The following is a 22,258-nucleotide window of genomic DNA, read 5'->3' on the forward strand; positions in this document are numbered from 1 at the left end:
AAACAATCTTTGTTACATGCTTAAATTACACAAAATGTCAGAAATCTGCACTGTCTTGAACAAAAATTTAAACCTAATTTTTCATGATTTGTTGGATTAACCCTGTGAGGTCCGAAATACAACCGGCCACTTTTGTCTCCTTTTGAGTTTACATTTGTATTTCACCCTCAAATTGTTTCATTTTATTTTTTCCCCTTGCCTTGTTTGGTATCATTCTTTTCAGCTCAACTGAATTTAGTTGTTTTTTTTCACTGACATACTGCATTAGTATTACTGATCTGAAATCACACAAAGAACTTAAAATCCTAGTAGTATTTTTTTTACTGTAAAAAAAACCCCAGACATGTTGAGTAAATTTTTATAACTTGAAATGCAAATATAAATTGTACATTTTGTAAACATATACAACTATTTATCTAAAAATGCAGCCAATACACCTGCCGTTTTTTTTTTCCCATTTTGTACAACCATTTAAAAATATTACTAAACTAAAGTGAGAGCACAATCAGGTTTTGCAATAAGATCCCCCACAAATGATGTGTGCCAGTAAAAAAAAACAAGTTTGTTCACCAAAAGACAGAGGAGAGCAGCACAGGGACAAACCTGCAGGCCTGACAGCAGGAGGTGTATCACTCCGCTGGTTGTCTACTTAGTGACAGTGTTTACATTGCAAATGTGCCTTTGTGACATTCATTATTGCCCTCACTGACACACAAAACAAAACAACGACTACACAACAGAACAACTACACAAGACAACACAACACACTAAGCATAGACTCCACACTAAACGTCACAAATCTCCCAAATCTAAAAACTCTCTCTCTCTCTCTCTCTCACTGGCTCGCTCTGTCTCGCTGCCGTAACTGTCACTCCTAAAACTTTTCCCTCTTCCTAAACTACCAAATCCCATGTGTTGATTTTTTTTTAAAATTGGTTGACATGGTACATTTTTCCACCGATAGGAAAGAGGTGGCTTTTTTTCCTTTCTTTACTGTTTTCGTTAGGGATGCACCGATACCGATACTGGTATCGGGTATCGGGGCCGATACTGTAAAATGTGTGTGTACTCATACTCGTGAAAGTTAACCGATACCATGAACCGATACTAACTTATTTCATTAATCAGAGGGTGGCTTGTCATTTCTGTTGTAGTTTTTTAGATTGGCCACTAGGGGGACATCCCGCGCTAAACAGGCACAGGGTTAGACGAGTCAGACTGGCGGCTCCAGATAAAAAAAGAGAAACTGGAGGATGCTGTAGCTAGGCTAAACAAAATGTCAGCAGTGTGGACCGGAACAGCCAACTTTAACTCAGGTTTTGGAAAAGCGATGAAAAATGTCAAGAGAAAATCCATGGGCAGTTAAAATAACAGAGACTCTGACTCATTTTATTGCTCTGGATGACCAGCCAATGCCGGTCGTGGAAAACAGAGGATTCTTCTCAGCATACTCGAGCTGCGATATGAAATTGCGATAATGGTGCCAAAACTTTCTGAAGAGGTAAAGACAAGCAGTGTGTGCGCGATGTCAGTCCTTGGTTTAACGGCACAGTGGACTGATGATCCACGGGCAGATGAGGAGTTTATTCGTCAATGCCAAATACTTTCGTTATTTTGTTTGTTTGTTTACAATATGGACACTCTGTAATAATTTAAAAATTTATTTTATTCTCAAACCTAATTTGTATTTATTTTATTCCAAACAGAAGTGTTTATTTATTATTCTGAAAGCTCGAGTTAGTGCCAATAGTTCAGTGATATTTTGTTAAATTACAATGTAGAGACTCTGCAATAATTTAACAAAAGTGCTTGTTTTTCACTTAAAAATTTTTTTGTGGTCATTTTTAATAAGATGTTAGTTTTTATCGGCAGAGAATAAAATAAAACCTGTCTTCCAATTCATTGCATTTGTGTGTGTGTGTGTGTGTGTGTGTGTGTGTGGTAGAAGTATTGGTTTTTGTACTCTGTATCGGCAAGTACTCAGATCCAAGTATCGGTATCGTATCGGTTTGAAAAAATTGGTATCGTTGCATCCCTAGTTTTCGTGCTTTCCTTAGAAAACGCTTAAAACACACACACACAAAATGTGACGCGAGTATTTAGAAAAAAGCATGGCTTATATATATTATCATAACTCTGGATTTACTGGCCTGTAATTAAAATTTAAAAACTTTGAAGTCCGATCTTTCAATGTGGGCTGAAATAGAGACTCAGTGTGGCTGCAGCTTGTTGCTATGTCAGCTTAAAATAGTCATGTGATTTGGAGGTGCAGCGTGTCCGTGGATCACAGAGGGTTCATAAAACTCACCTTCATTCCATTTCCAGAGAGTAACATTCACCCGCCTGTGTAAAATCTGAAATTCCCATGGTGTTGTTCAAAATGTGCTCTGGCACAATCATAAGCATCACTTGTTACTGAAAACAAGAAGAAATCTGGTGCTGCTATGGGCTGAACCATTTGTTAATGGTGGTGGTGGGGGGGGGGGGGGGGGGGGGGAACTATGCAATATTTTCAGTTTTAGCATTTATATTCACTGTTGACTGTAACTACGCTCAAACTGTTAATGCTATCTTATTTTAATAAACAACACTGTCATATGCAAAACTGGGGTGGCAAGGGATCATTTTAGGGTGGCATTTGCCACCCCATACCACCCTTCTAGATCCGCCCCTGCATTTTCTACAAAGATGAAGAGCGTATGAAATATTAAATATTTGGGCTAATTATACAAAAACTCATAAAACTGACCTTGCAACAATAGCTAAAGTATTATCTATAAATAGCCTGTCTAACCCCTGCAGGATGTAGACTAATTCTTTTTTTATGGTTCGTGTAGCCTGAATCTAGAGAACAGTGCATCTAATTAGATTTTCCAATGCCCTTTTCTTATTTTATGATGTGATATTGCTGCTTTGGCCTTATTTAACAAGTTAGATTCTACTAGCATTAATCACTATCGACTTCCTTTTTCTATTATTTGTTCATTTATTGATTTCCATTATGCTGTCTATTAATACACTACATGTGTAACATGAGAATGTCAAAGCTTATAGGCAGCAGAGAAGAAAATGAAAGATTGTCACTTCCTGTTTTAATTTGATAGTCAATTATCTTGTGTACATTATGCTTTCCCTTCGCCTGTCTCTTAGATTCTGTTCAGCTGTTCAGTTTACCACCATATCACTACATCAAGCAAGAGGCAAATAATAAATTCTTTTTTTCCCCTTTTTTATTTTGTATTTCCACACAGGGTTGTAAAGATGATCCATCCATCATGACAGAAATGTATTCATATAAAAAAAACTTACAAAATTTGTGCAGCTTGCAGCTTGCTTTTACATATCGAGGAGGATGAAGTGCAAAGAGAAGCATACAGTCAACAATATTTATAAACCCATCACTTCTTGGACAGTTTTGGGAGGCTGTCACTCAGAGCACTCATGCCTTCTCATAGGTGCGCACTGCGTGGATGTCTTCGAAGGTCAGATTCTGCACAGGAGAGAGGACAGAAAGTATGATTCTCAAGTTTACTTAATTAAATATATATAAAAGAATCCTCATTTGCTTAATCAGCAAATCATCATATAATTGTTATAAGAATATTCCAGACGAATTGTAAATCAGTCTTGGTTGGACATATCACCTCATCTACTGCATAAAATCATCAAAATCAATTTTATGTTGTTACAAAGCTTATTAGGCTCAGAAAGCAACTGACAATCATTTAATTCAAGGAATTGCATTATAAAAAAAAATGTTGTTTGTCTGTCTCCAAAAGTTCACCCAAAAAGTATAGAAAGTCTATATACAGCAAATGTTCATATATATATGGATTAAGGTTGTCTTACCATGACCATCTTGTCGTCCTTGATTTCTCTGACATGCTTGGTCTCTTTGCCGTCCCACTTCTGGACGTGGACCAGCTTGTCTCCCTCCAGAGTCACTGTGGACTGAAAAGACGAAAAGAAGGGAATGCATTTTGCATGAGAAGTGGAGAAATAATACAATTTATAAATGATTTGAAGAAATATTTAATTTAAAGTCCAGTTAAAAGTTGAACCCAACCACTGACACGAGTGTAAGATGATTGAATTTGCATTTAATCACCACAGTGAACATACAATTTGGATTTTGCTTTCTTGTACTTTGAAATACATTTTATTTTTTTTATGTATAACCAGACCACAATCAAAGGCTGTAAATCTTTCTTTTATTCATTCATTGTCAACTCACTTTGCAGTTCCTGTCATCAGCAGTGGTTTCATCAAACTCCTCTCCCAGCTTGAAGGAGATCTCTGTGTTCTTGAAGGTGCTCTGGGTGCGGATCGCCACCTTGTCTCCCTCCTGGCTGATGATTACAGTCGGCTTGGTCACATTACCAACCTGCCTGGTGGCAAAGCCAACACCTAAGTAAAGGACAGGGGTGATAATATATCTGGGTTACAAGTCTCCTTCATCTATTTTTAATCACCATATTGCATTTGTGTATTTAAAAAGAAAGAAAAAAGAAAGTTTGTTACTTACCAAGTCCTTTCATATACTCATCAAAATTCTCACTTTCAATCAGTTTCCAAGTGGCACAGAAGGCGTCGACCATGGTGAAGGTTTGCAGAGAGGCAAAGTTATCTCCAAAGCACACTGAGCAAGCTGCAGCTTCTGCAGGTTTACCCCCCTTATGTTATTTTATAGCTTCTTATTATTATGCATGCAAGTGGGTGTCACCAGGCATCCTATTGGCTCAGGAGATTTTCACTGGGTTGTGATTGGATACTTGAATTGGGTCATATTCTTGACAAGGGTAAGAAAAAAAGAAAGCTAAATGTGTCCATTTATATGCTTGATGATGTAATTACTCTCATTCAGGGATGCCAGTGGGTTTTGGGATAGGAATCATTGCTATATGTCAAGCTAGGGAATTTTACATTTAAAAGTAATGGAGTAAAGAATAATTTTGCAATTTTATTTCATCAGAAATAAGGCAAAGTTAATGGCTATAGCTTGCAATCTGTGTTTTTAAAAATGAGATTGTGTTCAGAGGTTTTAGAGAACGAGCCACTTGTCTATGAGGTTCATGAGTTAACCCATACTCAGGGGCGGTCCGAGCCTGTTTGGTTACAGAGCCTAGGCGAACACTCCCCCCACCCCCCGGACACACACTCACACACATCAAACATATTAAGGATTACATTAACATATTTTATTGTAAAAACTGTTGTCAGAACCATACTGAATTGAATTTAACCATATAAATATATAGTGAAAGAGAGAGAGAGAAAGAGAGAGTATGCAAGTGGCTAACAAACAGTCATTATAACTCGTCACACACTGAGAATAGCAGACAAATCAACAATACAGCTCTTCCAATTAATGGCTAATTAATATTGTGCTGAAAACAGTCCAAAAGATTCAATAAGCCACATCAGTGTGTACTGTCTGTCTACTGTTTACTATCATAGCCAAGTAGCTAACAAAGGTAAACAGAAGTTTTCCGAATCCCTATAAATGTTATCTTGTTTCAGAATACATAACCTGCCATTATCCAAAGACACATCTGCTTACGTGTATCTTTTGCTCATTTCTCCTCTTCTTCTTTTCTCTTTTTTTTCTAAACTGAGGACCTGATGGCAAATTTGACCTTTTCTTGTCCATCTTCCATTAGTAATTTTGCACTCCACTATCAACACCCAACCCCACAACATAAAGTAATAGACCTACACCTTAGTGCACAGATTCAGGTTGTATAGAGTTTTTTTTTCTTCTGGGATTTCACACAACCCAGGAAAATAATTAGTACATAATGGACTTGGATTTAAAATATTATAAATCGTTATTTGGAAGCAGCACACCCCCTCCCCTTTCGACAGGCGATGTGTGAGCAGCAGCAGCAAGCAGACGCTCCGAGGGCCCTCGCGCTCACTTTTAGGTTATATGTGTGTAATAAAATTTAGAAAACACATCGGTGCAAATTATAAATCTATATCACAGTGTTTTCAGTTTTTGTGTTTGTTGTAGGGGTTTTAACGTTAATGCCTTAATGGCATCATCACGATTAACGAGATTCAATTTTTTAATGCAATCAACCCATCTGGAGCGCAGAATGGACAAACTTTGGACAAACTGCCCAAAATGCGTTGACATTTCAGGGATTTTGAGTCATTCTGTGCTCCAGATGGATTAATTGCATTAAAAAAAAAAAATTTTGTTAATCATGATGACGGAGTTACCATTGACACCCCTGTTTGTTTGTTTTTATTTATTTATTTTTATTTGGTTATTAGGCACTACTCCAAACAGCCAGAGAACCCCCACCGCCCCGCCCCTCTCCTCCCTATGCAGCAAGCTGCAGGCGCACCTCGTTAATGAAGGGCGCCCTTACTCCCCACAAATGGGCGATAGAAAACCGTTCGGTGCCTGTGCAACTCCTAAAATGCACTGGCATGATGTCGGGGCAGCGTAGGTGAGAGGAACTTTTTTTGTCAATGCCATGATGCCGCCCTGGGCAACTGCCCATGTCGCCCATATCAAAAACCGCCACTGCCCATACTTATATTACTTTTACTTCATTTTATCTTCTGTTAGTCTTTTGGTGCAGACAGAACTTTTCATGTCTGGAATGTTTCCTGTAGGGACGCGTCAGTGAAGCAGAATCACTTTATTTGACAGCCTTTTGTCCTTAACTGCATTAATGACCCCCACAGCTACAATGTCTTCATGCTCAACACACACACTAATTACTGTGACTGAATCCCTGTGCGTGTGTGTGTAACTTTCTCAAACTGTAAAAATGATGGGGTCACATCTGATTCAAGCACCAAGTTTTCAGTTACATAAAGCAAAGCAAACTTCTTGTTATGGTTAACAATAAACCCATTCATGAAGGATTTATAAAGACAAATACTCTCTTCTAATATTGTCCAGTTCACACATCTGTTAAGATATTTATACAGTATGTTGTGTTTTACATATCAGATATGAAAAAATGCTAATTTTATCACTTTGTTTAATTGTTTCAGTTTCATCATCTGAATTTTAAGCTTAAAAATCCACAAACTGCAAATCTTGTTATCTAAGAAAACAAACACAGTACAGTCAGCATTGCAGTAAAATGAGAAGGACACATGCATAACGCTGGAGTTATCCTGCTCATTTACTGGAAAGCATATTATCCATAAAATACAGCTGAAGAAACTTTGTTTTATTTTGATTTCTTTCCACGATCTCTGAAGACTCTCTGCCGCCACTCTGTGGTAAGATATAGAGTAGCAGTACAGAAATGTATTTTGTTTAAGCTCAGCTTTGCATATGTAGCTTTTCTTAAGAATAAATGTAATACTGTTGTGCTGCATCACAATGACATGTCCTCCAGAGTTTTAAAACTAAACTAAAATAGCTGCGTTTGGAAAGTTGCAGGAACCTTTGAATAGTTACTCCTATAAAAAATGTTATGTGTTACTACTTGTTGCCCCTGATCTCTGCAGTGGACGTAAAAAGTTACCATTACACATTAAGCAAAAACAGTCACATTGACTATAAGTATTTCACATTAAAGTAAACCAGAACTCTCCACCAAAGTACAGATATTTGTTTAATTATTCAGAATATCAGAGTTTCTGTTTCTATATCAATAATTAACAGGAAATTCAATCTCAAAAAGAAAAACAGATTTTATTTCGATTTTTTTATGTGGTAAATTCCAACTTTCCCAAACTAAAATAGTAATGTGTTTAACAGTAGATGGACTTCCCTCCAGTTCAGTTGTGGTTGGTGACACATGTGAACCAGTGCATGATGTGGTGGAAGGTGCAGCCCTTATAGCTGAAATCCCTACTCACATATGCAGATGGAACTGTAGTTTTCAGCAGTCTTGGGCACCATGTTGGTACATTGCTTGATCAAAATCCAACTCAAGTGGGTGCCATCAACTTTGATGATGAAGTAAACTCTGGGCTCTGCTATTTCAGCAGGGTGAGCTAGAGAGCTGAGTTTTCAATGAGGAAAAAATCAGGCCACAAAGAAACGTCACTTCAATCATTCAAACTTAAAATTTTAATTCAAAATTATTTTGCATTCCAAACTCATTCATACTTTCACTACTTGTCACAAACAAGTGACACTAAATGAAACTACTCTTGTAATAAGATAACCTTTCTCCATAGTCTAATCTAATCTAACCAATTAACCTAATCGTGGGATTAGGTTAATTGGTTACTCTAGTTTGCCCATAGGTGTGAAAGTGGGTGTGAATGGTTACTTATTCCTCTGTGTTAGCCCTGTGACAGATGGCAGCATATCCAGGGTGTACCCTGCCTCGCACCCTTTGGTAGCTGGGATAGGCTCCTGCCTCCCCGCAACCCTGAGAAGGATAAGCGAAAGAGGATGGATAGATGGATAATACAGATATCAGTGTCTTGACCCGTGGACACTCAGAGATTTTGGTCAATATTGACATGACTGCATCACACAGTTGCTGCAGATTTGTCAGCTGCACTTCCCTGATGTAAATCTCCCCTTCACCACATCCTAAAGATGCTCTATTGGATTAAGATCTGGAGACATTTGAGCACGGTGACCTGTGCCTCAGGTGGCAGAGCGGTTATGTTCACTTAAATTTCCTTTCTTGCCCATTCTGATGTTCGGTTTGACTGTGCTGCCACTTGATTGACTGACTAGACATTTACACCACCTAATCAAGTGGGTGACGAGTATTCGGTTCCTCCTACAGTCAGGAACAGAAACTGCCACAATGACACACATTGTGTTGTCTTATTTCACTATACTGCTCTCTCTGCCAGTATCAAGTACACATTTTCTTGTCTATAAAATGAAGCAGGCTGATCTCTCTTACTGATGTTTAGTGTTTCTGTCACTAAAACAGGAAGTGTTTTTGAGGTTAAAAAAACAAAACAAAACCTCGCAGTGATAGAGAAACAACTACACAGTTACCCAGTGCAGCTGACTTCACTGACTTTTTAGGTTGTATAATTGTTAAGATTTCTTATATTTGAAAAGTTTAGTACTCAATATAGTATTAATAAAAAAGCTGACCCACTGCCTTATGAAATAATGACATGTGATAAGTGTGGGTGTTACTGAGGGAGGTGTCATTTCTTGGTAGCAGCTCAAACTGTGTGAATGTGGAAATAGCAGCAGATGTCTGGTAGTTTCCTCTTTTTTAAAAATTAAACTTCAACATACACAACTTTGGCAGTCAAAAGACAAACATGCTACTGAGGTCTGGTAATGTTCATGATAATGCTATAAAAAGCTCAGTTTACACAGTCTTTTAACTATCACTGGCTTTTTTTTTTACATAAGCTTCTGCTTTTGTTTCTCTATTAATTACAAGAAGGTAAATTAGCAGCCCTGCAATAGTTTTAAATTCCAGTAAAGCACAGGAAACAGCACACGTGTAATCCAATGTATCTATTTATTCATTTATTTATTTATTTATTTATTTTCTAAAACCATAAGCAACAAATAAACAAAATAGACAGTAAATTGAACTAAATTTATTTTATAAACCCTTTAGTATACCCATGTAATGTTGAAGTAGATGATATAACTCTAAATATAAGATCCAAATAACAGCATTAAAACATGTAATCTTTAAATATCTTATTTGGTGATGGTGGAATACAGGTTGCTGGGATCAGTGGAGACTTCAAGAGAAGCTGAGGGAGCTTTCACGGTGCTGTATGTCACAGTGACACCTTCATCATCGTGGACCTAAAAGGAAAAATGACACAACAAATTTTACCCAACACAAAACCTCATCATGCTGTGAATAATGTCACTCTCATAAACACTTACCTGAACACTGGCCTTACTGCTGGCCTTCTTAGTGTAGTTGATGGAAGCATAGTTAACTCCATCCTCAGGATCATCCTATACAGTGGACACAACAGAATGACACCTTTAAATAATTATATTAAATCATTATCATAACATATCGATCAAAGATCATAGTTACTCTGAGAGTAACTATATAACTCCTAATACTGTGTGATCTCACCATCTCCTGACTGTTTCCTGGATCAGACTGAATCTCAGCTGGGTTTAAACCTAATCCCTGCACAAACACAGGTAAGTAACATATGAATTACATATTTTATTCCATTGCGTACGTACATAAATATCAGTCCTGGGTTTACTACTACACCCAGGACTGGTAAAACATAATAGAATGAGCTTTATTATGGAGGATTTAACATACTGATAGGCAGCTGTTTGTGATGTTTTACTTTGTTTATTTTACTTTGTTTGTTTATTTACTTTGTTTTTATGTTTATAATTTTATTTTCACATTATCTTTTATGCCTATATTTTTTACAGCAAACCCATTGCCATCTTTACTTACTTCAGTGTTTAAACTCACAGTATTGTCTTCCATTTGTGTTTTTTTCCCTGAAAAGAAATTTAATTTTCACACTGAAATGTAAACTTTATTAAACAGTTGTTGGTGATATGTTTAATCTGGAAATGTTCGCACCTTTCGTTTTCTTCCACATGATGAATGCTACAACAATTAAGAGTGCTACTAAACATGCGAGAACAATAATATACGGCAATGATGAACCTGTAAAACCAAATGATAAGGTTAATGTGGTCACTGGTGCAGTTATGATGAGCTGAAAGCAACAACTTGTAACAAGAGACTGAAACTACACTGACACTGACTGAGCAAGGTAAAAAATGAATGATAAGACAAAGAGATGGACAGAAAGAAATATTTTGCCATCTGATGATTCATCCCCATCTGAACAAATACACAAATTTAAAAAGAAGAGTGTGTTCACGTATTACAAACTTTGTTATGTTTACAACAGTCATGACAAAAACAGGTGTGTTATTTCTATTTTGTGTTATTGTGTGTTATTAAAGTTAATATTCTCACCTGTTGTCCCACCTGAGGACTGACGGCTGAAAGGAAACAGCTGCACTTTCTTACTGTACCTATTCGTCACATTACACTTTAATAACTCAAAAATCTTCTGATTAAGATGAGATGTTGTAAATGTCACAGTGGCATTGCAGCCTGGTGGTGATATCTGCATGTCTGAGGATTTCTCTTCACCCTCATAGATCCACTCCACTGTGTGTGTACATGGATCATACTCCAACACAGAGCAGGACAAGATGACTTTACCATTGTTCTCATGTTCAGTCACTTCAGTCGTACAGATGGAGACATGTTGAGAGAGAAAAAAACCCAATAAAGATAATCAACTTCATCACTGTGGTCATACTTACTGTAAGATTTTAGTTTGTTTCTCTAACAGGACATTTTGATCTGAAAGGATGATGTAAATACTCACTGTTGATGACGGACAGAGAAGAACAGGATTTTCCACATCGTTGTTGGTCTTGTGATGTGTCGTGTCTGCAGGTGTACTGACCAGCATCATGAACTGTGATGTTCTTTATGACCAGAGAACAGTTTCCTGTAACACTCTGTCTGTCTGATATATTTTTGTGCTTTTCTTCAATCAAACCGAGATGAATCAGCATGACTGTGTCAGCAGCATTCAAACGTTTGAAGAGCCAGTCAGTTCTGTTACACTCAGGCTGACCAACTGTCACATTTTGACAAGGCAAAGTGACTTCATCACCAACTCTGATCAGGAATGTGGGGCCATGTTGTCCAGTTACTGCTGCTGTGGAAAAGAGAAATACATTTGGAAAATAAACTGTAACATGAATATGACTGTGATGTTCATAGTTAGTGTGAGAATCAGCTCACGTCTGGTTTCAAAGGTTCAACAGAAAGTTGCAAACAAAACATGGCTGCCTCAGTTAGAGATGAATGATGTAACATCAGGCTATTCATTTATAATGTGTTGTTTGTTCTTACCTTTAAACTGAAGCATCAGTATCAGGAACAGAAGTATTTGAATCCATCTGAACTCAGCCATCGTGCTTCTCCGTCTCTCTCAGTCTCTACACTTGCTCTCACGTTCACAAGTGAGGCAGTAACAAAGATGAATACAGCACTGACTTCCTGCTCACTTCCTCATAGTGACATCAACAACACACTTGCTGAATGAATTTGGTTCTCAGTACAGAAGATCTCTAACTTGCCTTTAGACATCAAAAATATGAAAAAGCTTTTCCACATTCTACGTTTATTCGATGCAATTTGCAAGTTTTTTGTTATTTCAGTACGTCACAGGGAGGACTCCAGTAGAGGAGAATAGCGGAAGTTAAATGTGTGAAAACTCTGAGCTGAAATAAATGTTTGCATGAATGCATCTCTTCTGTAAATGTAGTTTATTCTGCAAAAGCAGAAAGTGTGTTTGATCATGTTTCTCGCAACACAAATTAGTTTGTGATGGAATTCAAGTCTTTACGTCCACAATGAAGCATAGTGATACTGCAGCAGTCACCACTTTGAGCAGCTAGATAAAAACACAGATAAGATGCATTAGTGGTCTGAGACCTTTTGGCACCTCATTGCACCAATGAAGTCATTTATTTCTGAGAACTGAAGAGGAAGTGTTTTGTTGAGAGTGTTGGTACAACAGCAGCAGAGCTCTGGAGGTTTGAGCCCGTAATGATGACCAGATAAACACCAGAACCACAAATGGTTAACACACTGACGAGTTTCTCACTGGACTGTCTTTACATTTCCCACCGTTTTAAACACAGCACGCCTGTTAATGTTGTTTCTAGATGTTTTACTGCAAGTGGTTTTTGGTTTTTGTGAAACTATAGTAACTTAATTCCAAACTATGAGTAATGTTCACATGAAGCTCTGTTCCTGAATTACGCCTCAGTATGATTTGTTAAAACACAACAGTTACATTAATATGCATAATATGCATTAATGTGCATTTATATATTTTAGATAAATATCAGAGCTCATCACAAACAAATGTAGCCTCATCAGCATTAAAATAAAATAAATACACAAACAAATGAATAACTCTGTCAGTAATTTTCTTATTTATCAATATATTCAACTAGTGTCCTGTTTAATGTATTATTTTATTGCTCCTGTGCTTGAATCATGAAATAATTTAGCTAGTGAACAGACCGTAACATCTTGGTTACATGCGCTTTAGGGCGTGGACCTTCCCTCATAGTAAACCTTTGTATTACTGCTGTTTCTGTGTCTCTAAATACACTGTGAAGAGTTAGGCGCAGAGTGAAGCGGTGTGATCTTTAAATATCCGGTTGATTTGCCAACATAGAGCCTGTCTGAAAAAAATCTCCAGTGTTTTCGGAGATGTCAGGTCCCGTTAGTGTAACAGCTGCCTGGCTCTGCTCTGCTGCGGTCAGCTGACCCCATGACGTCCGCGGAGAGCAGCCTGCTCCTGGTGTTCCAGATGAACCGGTGAGGGTGAGACAGATGTGCTGTGGACTCAACTTTTCAGGAGCTGCTACTAAAGTAAACACTGAGAATACTTTGTGCACAAACAAACAAACAAACAAACATTTCTTAGGATGCTTTAAAGACAACAATCCTCACAACTAAACTATGGCGCCATCTATGGCAAAGTGCCATTCACTACAGCTAGATTAACCTGTGACACATCTGAAGCTGGATTCATTCTAAGCTGAAAACTTCCTGTTTCATGTTCAATACATCAGACATGATCTTTGTATTCTGCATTCTGCTTTTATTTACTGCTTCATTATAAATGGTCTATGAAATCAATCAACACAAACATCTAAACATTCTATTCAGATTTTTGCACTATTATGTGAAGGTGACCAGGTTCAGTTAACTTTGCAGCTTTTTACTACTAAAATTACCCTAATTTCAGTAGATAAAACCCAAAACATACACGATGACATAAAAACAGCTGCATAGGTCGTGTCTGATGAACTGAACATGAAACAGGAAATTCTTTTTGCTAAAATCTGGTCATAACTAATCGAGGTGTGGATGTTTCACAGGTTAATGTGATTGGACTGTCACTGCCACTGACCTTTTAAAACTATTTCACAGTAATGTGCCTTTTATAGCTGAGCATCCTACCAGTGTGCTCATAAAAATGTAAATGTATTTAAACGGAACAGGCAGTTAAGTATTTCATGTGATATTTTTATAGTAAAACATAATAATGAGGGCAAATGGCAATAAAGCACACAGTGAAGTAAACTCTTTTCATCAGTTACATTGCTGTCACAACCCATATGGAAAAGAAATAGTAAAAACTTATAAAAGACTTGCATAAGATATGGCCTACTTCATATAATGGATCATATAAAGCTTATATGATTTACTCATGAAAGTGGCCACTTTCTCATTACTTTTATATATTGTTTTAGTAAGTATCCAAAACATACAAGTTTCATTAATATGATTTTTCAAGCAATCTTATATCTGTTTTCACTCTTGTATAGGGATGGGTACCGGTATCCGGTGCCATCATGTTTACTGACATAAACGGTAGTAACCAGACCTTTATTTCTGTGCTTTTTTTTCCTGAGATGTCATACACTTTGGATTCTAGCCAATCATTTTACGTACGTTCTTTTAGAGCAGAGCTACAGATTAAAAATGCCCAAGGCGAAGCGGTCAAAGTCTGGCTGTACTTCACAGCAAAATATGCAAACTCAGCAACACGTGCTTTAAGGTGGTACTGTGCAAAGGAGGTAACTCCTCAAATCTGATGAAACACCTGGCGATGTATAGCATTTTGTTAAAAGCCGAGAAATGCGCCGTATTTCATAGCTTGCTGCGAGACCTCACACCGGCACATCTACTGCGGGTGAGTTGCCTGTTATCGGACCCGGAGTTAGCAACATGAACCCGAAGAGGAGAGTCCTGGCCCCTAGCCCTGCCAGTGTAGCAGAAATGATGACGGATGATGATGGCAGCAGCAGCCGTTCTTCTCTGCGTGAGTAGCTTAATGTTGTTCGTGTGTAATTTACATTGAGTAGGCTAACCACGTTATTAAATTAATGCATGTAAGGTGAACTAGCAAACATCATCATAGCTACATGTGGCTGTCTTCTTGTTTGATGGCAGATACTCTCTTCACCCTGGCCAAAAAGGCTAAAATGACCAAAGAAAAAGTGGAAAACAGTTAAATATGAGAGGTTTTTGGACAAAGTTTGTGTTTTTTCCATTGTTAAAGCACTGCTTCCAGCCAAGAGTGATACCATATATGCCCTATAGCTGCAGAAAAGGCTAACATTGTTATCTTTTTACAAAAAAACAGCTGAGTTGATGTTGATGATCAGTGGAGTCTGACAGAAGCAGAAGGGTCTCCAGAGTTTTTATAGGTCACTGTACCTTCATCTTCATCATTCTGCACCTGTGGAAAGCAACACAACACACTTTAGATTCTCTCATATAACTGATATTCATATGTTTGGACTGTTTGGAGTTTTCAGGTTTGTGTCTGCATCATCTCCGTGCACAGATTATTTTTCCTTTAGAAAACCGTCACCCCCCCCAAAAAAAACATTTTCTGAGATAACATGTAATTTCACTCTAACAGTGAGCACAGTGTTTTCTTCTCTTTAGTCTTCTCCTGTGTGTATGTTCACAGTTCATAGGAACAAATAACTGCATTTATCAGCTGTAGCGACCCAAAAGCAGACTACAAAACAAGCAGGCAGGATTTAACATGACATATTTACACGTGGTTGACAGCAGTCCAAGAGTACAAAAATCTGGTGAAGAGAAACAAAAAACAGAATCCCACTTGCTGAGAACACACGGTAGAAAACAACAGAATACCTGATAAGGAACAAAGAGGAGATAAATACACACAGAAAAACTTGTGGAAGTGGAGACGAGATACAGATAAACAGACACAATCACAGACAGGAAGTTTAACTGAAGTACGAGATTAACAAAATAAAACATGAAATATCTAAACAAGTAAATACTTAATGCAGAGATGAAGACTTGACTAGATACAAGAGAACACACAAAACTAGGGCTACTATTGTCTCTGATTTCTTTTATTTAAGTCGATTTGAATCAGGGAAATTTTACCTCAGTCAAAATTGTTACAATTCTGACCACTTATCCATATTTTTATATCTATAAACAGAAAGCTGACACTTGTGAGACTTTATCAGAAGTGTAAGCATCACAGCAAATGCCTTTGTGTCCAAGTAACTGAGGATAAAACACAGAAAAACATGAAGGAGAGTTTCCTGGCCTGGCTTTTTATAGCAGATAACCTTAAAAATATTCTGCAGTAGAACACAAACTGAAGAAAACCATGAATCCGCATATGAACATTACCATATGCTGCTGAAGTGAAGCAGAGCAAAGTTACAGAGGTATTAATAGAGACACAGCTAAGCATTTCGCAATTTGGCAGAATTTTAAAAAGTTTAAATTTCTTCTGTATCGAACACCAGAAATGTGGCTTTCTTGTTGGAGGTCTTTTTGAAAAGAAAACCAGCAACAACAAAAACAGAGGCCGTCAGCACTGTACACAATGGTAGGCTGGTGCGTAATAAGCAAACGAATAAAGCAGAAAACAGAGATTTGAGATGGGAAACACTGAGAGAGAGAGAGAGAGAGAGCTGTGTAGGAAGTGTGATTTTATCGTGGTGGGAATTAATAACAATATTTATCAAATGTGAAGCGTAGTTTGGATCTTCTTTCAGTGAATTTTGGTCAGAAAGTAATGAAACCTGTAGCATTAGAATCTGTGAGCCGACGACGTGTCCGTGTACGTGGCGTCGGGTGAGAAAGCTGACAGCTCGCTGATTCTGATGTTTCAGGTCCGCGCTTTGTGTTTACGTCTTTGTGTGGAGCAAGGTTATTATCGTTAACGAAAACTAACGAAATAACGAAATCTAGAAGTGAAAAAACATTTTCCTTAACGGAAATAAAAATAAAAACAAAAAAAGGAAAACTAACTAAAACTGGAATGAGTGTTCACAAAACTAACTAAAATTAACTGAATTTATAGCAAAAATGTGTTTAGTTTTCATTGATGTGTGCGTGTCATACAAGAGTCAAGGGTGAAAATGAAGTTTAGTTTCCAGATTTTTTTCTTGCTGTGTCTCATTATGCCAGCAGGTGGCAAGTACGTTAGTCGAGTCGTCTGTGTTGCTGCTCCATCCACGCGCAGAATCATGTCAGGAAAAGTCGGAAGAAAGCGTCCAATTTGGGATTACTTTGAATATGACTGTGTTTTGGGTAAAGCAAGTGTCTTGTAGTGGAAACAGACAAATTATGAGGGACATTTCTAAAGGGAAAAAAATCCCACAAACCTTAAAGTGCACTTGAAAAGCTCACACAAGAAGGCTAACCTAGCTTACCTTGAGAAGGTAAGGGAGCACACTCAACCCTCATCCCCAGAAAACAGAAGCTAACCCCAGGCAAGGCAGCGTGATGCATCCCGAGACAACAGGACGGGGATATCTACATAACTGTGTGAGTCAATTGCGTTCAAAAAGTTTATGGTAAATGGCCTGCATTTGTATAGCGCTTTTCTAGTCCTTAAGGACCCCAAAGCGCTTTACACTACATTCAGTCATTCACCCATACATTCACGCCACAGCTGGCCTGGGGCGTACTGACAGAGGCGAGGCTGCCGGACACTGGCGCCACCGGGCCCTCTGACCACCACCAGTAGGCAAACATTGGGGTTAGTATCTTGCCCAAGGATATTTGGCATGCAGCCAGGAGGCAGCCTGGGATCGAACCACCGACCTTCTGATTAGTGGCTGACCTGCTCTGCCACCTGAGCTACAGCCACCCCCACAAGTTATCAATTAACTTGAACCAAAATTACGAACACCCGGTGCTGCAAGAGTTAATAGTCTCATTGGGGCCAAGATATACATTTTATAGTTGCCTGGTATCAATGGTTGTTCATCTGCCTTTATTTATTTATTTAAAGGTGGGAATGTGAGTTGTCTGTCTCTGCGTGTTAGCCCTGCGACAGACAGGCGACCTGTCCAGGGTGCAGGGTATGGTAGCTGGAATAGCAACATACCCAAGGATAAGCAGAAGAGAATGACTGATATGATGAAACTGGGATTTTGTTACACTTAATTATTGCAAACACAACTAAAACTATAACTGAAACTAATCAAAACTAAACTGAAACTAAGGATTTTCATAAAAATAAAAACTAAACTAAACTAGCAAACAATTGGTAAAAACTAATTAAAACTGATATAAAATTGAAAATCTGAAGTCAAAACTAAATAAAAATAAAAACTAATGAAAATTGCAAAACTATGAAAACCCTGGTGTGGAGGGTTTATTTATCTGCTCTCATTTACTGTTTTTGCTGTGTGGTGGTTGTTGAAATTAAAGTTTTAACCTGAGATTCTGGTGTTTCTGGCAAAATACATTTATATTTAAAAAGTTATTTAGGATTTTAATGAATTGATATCACGTTATTCAAGCTAAAATCAATTTTAATTGGAAAATTGATTACTAAAACCCACCCCGACACACAACACAAATCACTTGGAAACCAAAACTCCAATTAGATTTAAATGTTGTTTAAATGTAAACTTGTGAAAATTCTTTAAAATTTATCTTTATGTTCCATCCAATAAATTACAATTAAAGAAGATTTCAGAATCCAAAAACATAAAAACCATAATCATGATATATTATCTGAATATTTAGTGTTTATACTCACAGTCCTTTTTTCCTTTTGTGGTTTGTTTACTAAAAGAAAAAGAGAGAGTAAATTTCAACTTCATCAACGTGTCTCTGGTATAAAAGTTTAATCTGTGAATGTTTTCACCTTTAGTCTTTGCCCACATGTTGACTGTAACAGCAGATATTAAGAGTGCTGCTAAACTCACAGACACAATGATGCATCTCAACAATGATGGAAAATCTGAATCTTCAGGTTTTGTTTCAGATTTTTGTTTTATGGAGAAAAAACAAAGATTTCACATATTATAAATACAGACAGTGTTATAGGTTGTGGTGAGTATATGTTTTGTGTGTTTACCTTTCTATTTGCAATATTTAAATATCATTACAAAGTGTGGAAGTGTTCTCACAAAAATAAACACTTAATATAAACATTTAGTACACCTTCAGCTGTTCTTTGGTGCAGCTCCATCAGAACAAATACAGATTTTGTTAAAAGGTGTTCTTTTAGAAAAAGCTTTGTTACCTTTAAAACAATAATGATATTGCTGCTCTGTGTCACTGTGTGTTATTAAGGTTAATGTGCTCACTATGTGTCACACATTACACAATGATAACTCAAAAAAGCAGATGAAGGTGAGATGTTGTAAAGGTCACGGTGGCAGCGCTGCCTGACGATAATATCTGCATATCTGCGGATTCCTTTTCATTTGTTAAACTCCTTTAGTTTACTTCCATATGATGAATGATGAACAATTAAGAGTTTGCTAAACACAGAGGAACAATAACAGACAGATATAATGAACCTGTAAAACCAAATGATGATGTTCAATGTGGTCACTGGTGCAGTTATGATGAGCTGAAAACAACAACTTGTAACAAGAGACTGAAACTACACTGACACTGACTGAGCAAGGTAAAAAATGAATGATAAGACAAAGAGATGGACAGAAAGAAATATTTGGCCATCTGATGATTCATCCCCATCTGAACAAATACACAAATTTAAAAAGAAGAGTGTGTTCACGTATTACAAACTTTGTTATGTTTACAACAGTCATGACAAAAACAGGTGTGTTATTTCTATTTTGTGTTATTGTGTGTTATTAAAGTTAATATCCTCACCTGTTGTCCCACCTGAGGACTGACGGCTGAAAGGAAACAGCTGCACTTTCTTACTGTACTTATTCGTCACATTACACTTTAATAACTCAAAAATCTTCTGATTAAGATGAGATGTTGTAAATGTCACAGTGGCATTGCAGCCTGGTGGTGATATCTGCATGTCTGAGGATTTCTCTTCACCCTCATAGATCCACTCCACTGTGTGTGTACATGGATCATACTCCAACACAGAGCAGGACAAGATGACTGTACCATTGTTCTCATGTTTAGTCACTTCAGTCGTACAGATGGAGACATGTTGAGAGAGAAAAACAAACAATAAAGATAATTAACTTCATCACTGTGGTCATACTTACTGTAAGATTTTAGTTTGTTTCTCTAACAGGACATTTTGATCTGAAAGGATGATGTAAATACTCACTGTTGATGATGGACAGAGAAGAACAGGATTTTCCACATCGTTGTTGGTCTTGTGATGTGTCGTGTCTGCAGGTGTACTGACCAGCATCATGAACTGAGATGTTCTTTATGACCAGAGAACAGTTTGCTGTAACACTCAGTCTGTCTGATTTATTTTTGTGCTTTTCTTCAATCAAACCGAGATGAATCAGCATGACTGTGTCATCAGCATTCAAACGTCTGAAGATCCAGTCAGTTCTGTTACACTCAGGCTGGCCAACTGTCACATTTTGACAAGGCAAAGTGACTTCATCACCAACTCTGATCAGGAATGTGGGGCCATGTTGTCCAGTTACTGCTGCTGTGGAAAAGAGAAATACATTTGAAAATAAACTGTAACATGGATATGACTGTGATGTTCATAGTTAGTGTGAGAATCAGTTCACCTCTGGTTTCAAAGGTTCAACAGAAAGTTGCAAACAAAGCATGGCTGCCTCAGTTAGAGATGAATGATGTAACATCAGGCTATTCATTTATAATGTGTTGTTTGTTCTTACCTTTAAACTGAAGCATCAGTATCAGGAACAGAAGTATTTGAATCCATCTGAACTCAGCCATCATGCTTCTCCGTCTCTCTCAGCCTCTACTCTTGCTCTCACGTTCACAAGTGAGGCAGTAACAAAGATGAATACAGCACTGACTTCTTGCTCACTTCCTCATAGTGACATCAACAACACACTTGCTGAATGAATTTGGTTCTTAGTACAGAAGATCTCTAACTTGCCTTTAAACATCAAAAATATGAAAAAACTTTTCCACATTCTATGTTTATTTGATGCAATTTGCAAGTTTTTTGTTATTTCAGTACGTCACAGGGAGGACTACAGTAGAGGAGAATAGAGGAAGTTAAACGTGTGACAACTATGAGCTGAAATAAATGTTTGCATGAATGCATCTCTTCTGTAAATGTAGTTTATTCTGCAAAAGCAGAAAGTGTGTTTGATCATGTTTCTCGCAGCACAAATTAGTTTGTGATGGAATTCAAGTCTTTACGTCCACAATGAAGCATAGTGATACTGCAGCAGTCACCACTTTGAGCAGCTAGATAAAAACACAGATAAGATGTATTAGTGGTCTGAGACCTTTTGGCACCTCATTGCACCAATGAAGTCATTTATTTCTGAGAACTGAAGAGGAAGTGTTTTGTTGAGAGTGTTGGTACAACAGCAGCAGAGCTCTGGAGGTTTGAGCCTGTAATGATGACCAGATAAACACCAGAACCACAAATGGTTAACACACTGACGAGTTTCTCACTGGACTGTCTTTACATTTCCCACCATTTTAAACACAGCACGCCTGTTAATGTTGTTTTGACATGTTTTTCTACATAGTACATACACAGTGAGTTAACCCCACACTACTTGACTCTTGCATCTGATTGGTTACAGGCAGTGCAAGGTGTGGACCTGGGTCAGACAGTTTTCCCAGAATGCATTTTGTAGGAAATTAGAGTTTTCAGGCCAGAATATAGCCTTGTTATCTTTAAATATCTACTTGATTTGATCAAATTAGTGATGGTGTGATGAAGCTCTGTGAATGTGTCCAAATTTTCAACAGCTTTTTCAGACTATAAGGCGCACATAAAAGCCTTTAATTTTTTCAAAAAGTTGACAGTACAGCTTATAATTGGGTGCAACTTATGTATGAATTCTGGCCGTGCTTACTGACCTTGAACCGATTTTATGTTGTACACGGTGCTCAAAAATCTGTCAAAAAATGTTTTAATGTTGAATTCTCTCGCAGCTGCTCTATTTCCATTGAAATAGAGCAGCTTCTCCTCCGTGACTGATGGCCTTGAGTTTGAAATACGCTTCGTAAATATATTTGTCTCTTAACAGGTGCCATTTTGGGGTCCTTATACACACACAATATAGTAATATTATGTTTAAGCATAATACGTATTACTCCGCTAGACTCCTGACATCGGTAGCCGTAATGTTACGACAATCCATCAAGGATTCGTAGCTTACCAAAGTTTTATTAATGAGTCAATAGTAGTTTGAATCATCTGACTGTTTTGTTTTGCTTAATGCGCCTTATAATCCAGTGCGCCTTATGGTCCAAAAAAATCTGTATTTGGAATTGCTGACATCTGCTGGTCACTCAATTTACAGCAGCTCTTGTTTGAT

General features: G+C 37.6%; 3 protein-coding genes across 4 annotated transcripts; all 3 read right to left on the reverse strand.

Annotated features, from left to right (window-relative positions):
• Nucleotides 1-3,212: 3,212 nt before the first annotated feature.
• On the reverse strand, nt 3,213-4,662 carry LOC102793361 (fatty acid-binding protein, brain). Its single transcript, XM_087852321.1, has 4 exons — nt 4,526-4,662; nt 4,235-4,407; nt 3,850-3,951; nt 3,213-3,490 (listed from the first exon to the last, which is right to left on the reverse strand). Exons 1-4 carry the CDS (start codon nt 4,596-4,598, stop codon nt 3,440-3,442), a joined length of 399 nt encoding a protein of 132 aa, XP_087708447.1. The 5' UTR covers nt 4,599-4,662; the 3' UTR covers nt 3,213-3,439.
• A 4,868-nt stretch (nt 4,663-9,530) lies between these two features.
• On the reverse strand, nt 9,531-11,941 carry LOC102793169 (uncharacterized). 2 transcript variants are annotated; one of them, XM_087852360.1, is made up of 9 exons: nt 11,853-11,941; nt 11,317-11,655; nt 10,896-11,168; nt 10,736-10,757; nt 10,491-10,579; nt 10,359-10,405; nt 10,014-10,070; nt 9,812-9,886; nt 9,531-9,727 (listed from the first exon to the last, which is right to left on the reverse strand). In XM_087852360.1, exons 1-9 carry the CDS (start codon nt 11,911-11,913, stop codon nt 9,617-9,619), a joined length of 1,074 nt encoding a protein of 357 aa, XP_087708486.1. In that variant the 5' UTR covers nt 11,914-11,941; the 3' UTR covers nt 9,531-9,616. The 2 variants fall into 2 exon arrangements, with proteins under 2 accessions (XP_087708486.1, XP_087708487.1); XM_087852361.1 differs by lacking the exon at nt 10,736-10,757 and having other exon boundaries at nt 10,491-10,577.
• A 7,496-nt stretch (nt 11,942-19,437) lies between these two features.
• LOC148098476 (uncharacterized) lies at nt 19,438-20,693 on the reverse strand. The gene is made up of 4 exons (XM_087852488.1): nt 20,627-20,693; nt 20,092-20,430; nt 19,671-19,943; nt 19,438-19,532 (listed from the first exon to the last, which is right to left on the reverse strand). The coding sequence occupies exons 1-4, from the start codon at nt 20,688-20,690 to the stop codon at nt 19,438-19,440; spliced, it is 771 nt and encodes a 256-aa protein (XP_087708614.1). The 5' UTR covers nt 20,691-20,693.
• Nucleotides 20,694-22,258: the final 1,565 nt, after the last annotated feature.

This window comes from Neolamprologus brichardi, chromosome 15 (assembly GCF_056152115.1).
Source record: "Neolamprologus brichardi isolate AB-2024 chromosome 15, ASM5615211v1, whole genome shotgun sequence".
Lineage (NCBI taxonomy): Eukaryota > Metazoa > Chordata > Actinopteri > Cichliformes > Cichlidae > Neolamprologus > Neolamprologus brichardi.

Bases quoted from the DNA above. Each gene is read 5' to 3' on its own strand.
- LOC102793361 (XM_087852321.1), bottom strand. From the start codon at position 4,598: ATGGTCGACGCCTTCTGTGCCACTTGGAAACTGATTGAAAGTGAGAAT. The intron at 3,952-4,234 runs GTGAGTTGACAA...TCGTCTTTTCAG, and splicing joins CTGATGACAGGAACTGCAAA to TCCACAGTGACTCTGGAGGG. The intron at 3,491-3,849 runs GTAAGACAACCT...TCTCCTGTGCAG, and splicing joins AGGACGACAAGATGGTCATG to AATCTGACCTTCGAAGACAT.
- LOC102793169 (XM_087852360.1), bottom strand. From the start codon at position 11,913: ATGGCTGAGTTCAGATGGATTCAAATACTTCTGTTCCTGATACTGATG. The intron at 10,758-10,895 runs GTGAGAATATTA...GTATTTGTTCAG, and splicing joins GTCCTCAGGTGGGACAACAG to ATGGGGATGAATCATCAGAT. The intron at 9,728-9,811 runs GTAAGTGTTTAT...TTTTCCTTTTAG, and splicing joins GCAGTAAGGCCAGTGTTCAG to GTCCACGATGATGAAGGTGT.
- LOC148098476 (XM_087852488.1), bottom strand. From the start codon at position 20,690: ATGATGGCTGAGTTCAGATGGATTCAAATACTTCTGTTCCTGATACTG. The intron at 20,431-20,626 runs GTAAGAACAAAC...TCTTTTCCACAG, and splicing joins ACTGATGCTTCAGTTTAAAG to CAGCAGTAACTGGACAACAT. The intron at 19,944-20,091 runs GTGAGTATTTAC...GTACGACTGAAG, and splicing joins TTCTCTGTCCATCATCAACA to TGACTAAACATGAGAACAAT.